The 4,439-nt window shown below is 40.5% G+C and overlaps 1 protein-coding gene across 2 annotated transcripts in view; it reads right to left on the bottom strand.

The window, feature by feature from the left end:
• The window catches only part of ifi44g (interferon induced protein 44g), a 7,111-nt gene extending 6,108 nt beyond the window's left edge, over positions 1-1,003 (bottom strand). For both annotated transcript variants that reach the window (XM_008293020.1, XM_008293021.1), the window contains exon 1: positions 900-1,003. In XM_008293020.1, coding sequence (XP_008291242.1) covers positions 900-928 — 29 coding nt within the window. In that variant the 5' untranslated portion in view covers positions 929-1,003. The remainder of the gene's footprint in view (positions 1-899) is intronic.
• Between the last annotated feature and the right edge of the window lie 3,436 nt (positions 1,004-4,439).

The raw sequence follows: 4,439 nt of genomic DNA, 5'->3' as shown, positions 1-4,439 counted from the left end.
ACCGGGACACGACCCGGCGACCTTCTTGATGCGAGGCGACGGTGCAGAGTAATATAACATGAAAGTGAAATTTCAAGTCCTCGTAGGCAAGTCTCGCCATTCGGCACCCATCTTGGTAACACCCCTGAGCAATTTCAATGACCATTGTCAAATCTGATCTAAAAACTCTGCAGTTTATATTTATGCAGAAGCAACACGACGACATGCGGCAACAACACAATTGGCTGGAGGCTTCCTGGTTTGGCTGCTACAAAACAGATGACAGGTTTTTGAGTGTTGCACAGCGCTACAGAGTTCCGTACAGAGTTAGCATCATCGGCCAATCTCAGCTTCAGTTTGGATGGATGGATCTCTCTGTTGCACACCCCTTCAACTTCCTTCCTTTTCTTTATATTTTGCAAAACACTCAGACGTTGGAGTATTTCTGCCCAACCTTTCTCTCAACTCTCAAGTGCATTGAGTTGGCCTTGGCTTCCTGTACTCCTGACAGAAGCACTTGATTGAGGCTGTACTCCCTCTGGTGGCTCTGGGCGGCTAAAGCTCTTAGGAAATGTGTAGTATAAAATGGAATAGTATTATTATTAGTAGAATAGTAATAATGTAAGGAAATGAGACAACATAAAATAACTTATATACAGGCTTCACCTATTAACTCTGCCTGTGTGTCTGTAGGCTGTCCCAATACTATCTGGTCACTGTGTTTTTGTAGAGATGCAGTGGGGACAGATATTATAGATCGGACAATAACAATAAAAGCATAAAGCATTTTCTTTCTGGCTTTAGTTTAACTTGTATTTCAATACGAATAAAACTGCACACGTCAGTATTTCAGCTGTCACTCTCTGCAAACTAAACTCTGCGAAGTCGACCTGCGTAATGGAACAAAGGTGAAACTTTACCTGAATGCTGGTTTACTTTCTTCATGCATTTTGACTTCTGCAAGCAGACGTGGCGAGTAGCAGCAGCTCAGGACAGACGGAAAATGAGAATCAATCAGTGGACGTTTCCTTTCTGAGGAAAAGAAACTGAAACCTAAACTGTCTCACAAAGGATGGTCCAGTGCAGCTCCGCCTCCTTTAGTGTCACAACATCAGTCTGCAGATCTGCTTTCTGTCTCGCCCTGAAGCTGAAAGTCTTCTTTGATTTGATCTGAAGCATCACGGTCCACACCCTGCCGTCTCCAAGCTGAGCGGGGCTGTGCGCAATTTACGCGTTTGGCATTTTGGTGCTGCTGTTGGATTATTAGGGAGTGTTTTCAGTTGTGCAACTTAGAATGGAATATTTTAATTTTAGATGGTTCGATTTAAAGATATGTTTATTTTTTTCAGGTCGTAGGGATGTCAGTGTTTTCTGAGCTGTCTGTTAAATACAAATGATAATAATATCCATTTAAAACCGACATGAAATGTTGGTCTGCCTCTGCAGTGTGTTTGGATGCAGCTCTGGGTTGTATTCATGTCTTTTGGAAATTCACTGCGCTCCATGATGAAGTTTTTGTTTGTTTGTTTTATCATCTTTGAATCGATTTTAAAATGTTGCTTCATCCAAATTACCAAAAGATGCAAAACAAACCAAAACAATGAACTACATTTAATTTAATACATCTGACTCTGATTTTTTACTGATACATCACAGTTGAATGTAATTGAGTTTTATAGGATATAATATATTTTAAAATTACATTTGGAAAATAGCAAACATTGGCATTGGGAACGGTGTCTTTGCTGCACATCCACACCTTCAGCACACGGTCTGTACACTTCTCCTGGAACTACTTTCTACTGAGGGAATAAGCCCTGGACATAAATAATGTTTGCATTAGATTAAAGCTGCATGTATCAGATATGAGATCCTTTAAAACAGGGTCACTGTCTGCAATTCTCAGTAAGAAATGAAATTAATAAACTGAATTTCGATGGAGATTTCAAGAAGTGTTTGCATACTTTTAGACATCTCATAGCTTCATTGGCAGCGGTGAGCGCCTAGTGCGTGTTAATGACTTGATTGCAAAGTTTGCTGTTTCAATAGAGTAGAGCTGTAACAGGAAGCTAACAGGTGCAGACTTCTTTCTCTGCAATAACAAATCAACGCTTTAGGATTACGGCGTCAAATAACGATATGATATAGAAATGTTTAGACCCTTTCTCATGCTTAACTTTGCCTTTACTCCTGAGATGCACCAGAGGGAGCCCCCGTCTTGTGTTGAAGCTGTAGTCGTCCACATGCTGGCTGACAGCAAGGGTCAACCTGTGGACACGTCTCCTTCTCGCTCTTCTGCAGGGAGATCCTGCAGCCTGATATCCAAAACTTCCTCCTACACTGAAGGCAAATGTGTCCTGACACACTGTCACTGTCATCACTCAGTAGCTTTCAATACTTTGAGAACATTATGAACTGAACACCCGTGTGTAATTGATGGTGGTGATTGCTGTGTCTTGGACGAGAAGCTTGCTTTGTGCACAGGTGTGTGTATGTTTATGTGTGTTTGTGTGTTTGGCCGGATGGAGTTTTCCTTGTTAGAGCAGTGTTGCACTGGATGGTGACGGGAAACCCTAACATGGGGTGATTCTAATGTAACAGTAATCAGTTACATTTTATTAGTATAATGTAGACTATTATCATAACCAGTAGCATTGATGTTTATGGTTACACTTGATAGTTTGTGTTGGACACCTTCATACACGACGTTGTCGAAGTGCTGACAACTAAAGTCTGACAAATATGAGACTCAAACTATTAGCTTGCTTTTATTGGTTTCAGAATATATTACATCTGCAAGGAAAACTTGAACTGTAGTTTTGAAATTTACATTTTGTGGAAAAATTGTCATATTTTTTAATCAGCAGCGCCGACTTTTACTTTCCAACAGTGCTCCCTTTCTAAAACTCACAGACATTACATCAGCTCCTTGTGATAGTGTGAAGTGTAGTGATGTGCATTAGATCCTTGGTTTGTGAACGTACTGGTGTAAACTTTAGAAAATAGACAGAAAAAAAAAACAATCACGACATATATTTGTTCAGCATCCAGAGCGTTGCAGGCTGAGAGATCTGGTCTCCTGCAATCAATCATTTGTATTATTAAAAATAAAGTTATTGCATTAAATAAAGGCAATGATACACAGGATTCTCATTTTCATGCACATATACCAAGAAAACTAGAAAGATTTGTCTCACTGTCTGGTTTCATGATTAGAATGAACAGTTATAGTTTCACCACTGAGTCCCGGCCAGCTGTGAACAAAAACACTGAATATTGACCCTGTTGTTCCCTTTCTTCACTGTAACCTCTCTGATTTTCCCACAATTTTATTTTCCTGTTTGCTGTTGTCATTTCAACGTATTTCACCTCCAGTGTTCATCAGCGCATCTTCAGCTTGTGATTCAACTGCAGATCTCATCTATCAACTCTGCATCCGTCATCTCCAACTTTGTTTGTTTTTTTGTTTGTTTTTTTAAACCAATGCTGCTATAAAGTGCCCTGCTGATTTTTACTCCTTTGTTCATAACAACTAAAATCTGACTGTTAATATCTTTGTCACCTTTTTATTTCTTGTGATTACAGGTCACAAGAAGTCAGCACTACCTCTGTAAGCTAAGTAGACGGAATAAATTCATTCTGCCTTCATCCGAGTTATTCTGGCCAGTTGCCGACGGCTGACCAGGCATAATAACAGCACAACAAGACACAGCTACACTTATGACCTTGTGGCTATGGCCAGCTTTTGCTGTGTCAGCAAAAATAATGGGCCCTTATTTTAAAATGATGGCGCCCCTTGCAGAGACGCTAAGCCGGTGTTTGAGGTAGGGAGCAGATAAGGAGGTCTGAAACTAACAGAGTCCCCTGCCGGAAGCTCGATACTCCAAAACAGAAACTTCCAATGTTCAAGAATCCTGACTCACCAGCTAATGTTAGAGTAGGAGCTGCTTAGTTATCTGAGGCCAACACCCAGATCAGAACCTGCCACAGCCTTGAGGTCGTGACTGGGTGTCATTAAAAGGTTGTGCAACTGTTGGCGATTTGGCAGCAGACGCTATCTATAGGTCGCTACCTGTGGATGGAAGATGCTTCCCCACAAAAATCGGAGACACACAAAGCAAAACACAGTAACAGACGTGATAATTTCACTGTGTAATGTACACTTAAATACCTTATGGAGATACCTCTGGTGCTTTTAGAAACACAGCGGTCATGAGTCCTGCACGTGGACGGGTTGGTTAAAACCCATCCAGGAAGCAGTCTTTAAGTCTTGAAGGTGTGAAACGATTACTTTCCTATTTATTCTTATGTAAAATAAAAATGCAGAAAAAATGATTTACTTTATAATTAAATGTAGCATCTGAAGTGACCTTGTTCATGTAATAATTACAGAAGATGCTCGACACATAGAAGATGCTGGAGTGGAGGCCTTTTTTTATACAGTTGATTTGGCTACTAAT

Source organism: Stegastes partitus, unplaced genomic scaffold (genome assembly GCF_000690725.1).
Source record: "Stegastes partitus isolate 25-593 unplaced genomic scaffold, Stegastes_partitus-1.0.2 Scaffold852, whole genome shotgun sequence".
Classification (NCBI taxonomy): domain Eukaryota; kingdom Metazoa; phylum Chordata; class Actinopteri; family Pomacentridae; genus Stegastes; species Stegastes partitus.
The sequence above is the reverse complement of the archived record's forward strand: the minus strand, read 5'-3'. Positions and strand labels throughout refer to the sequence as shown.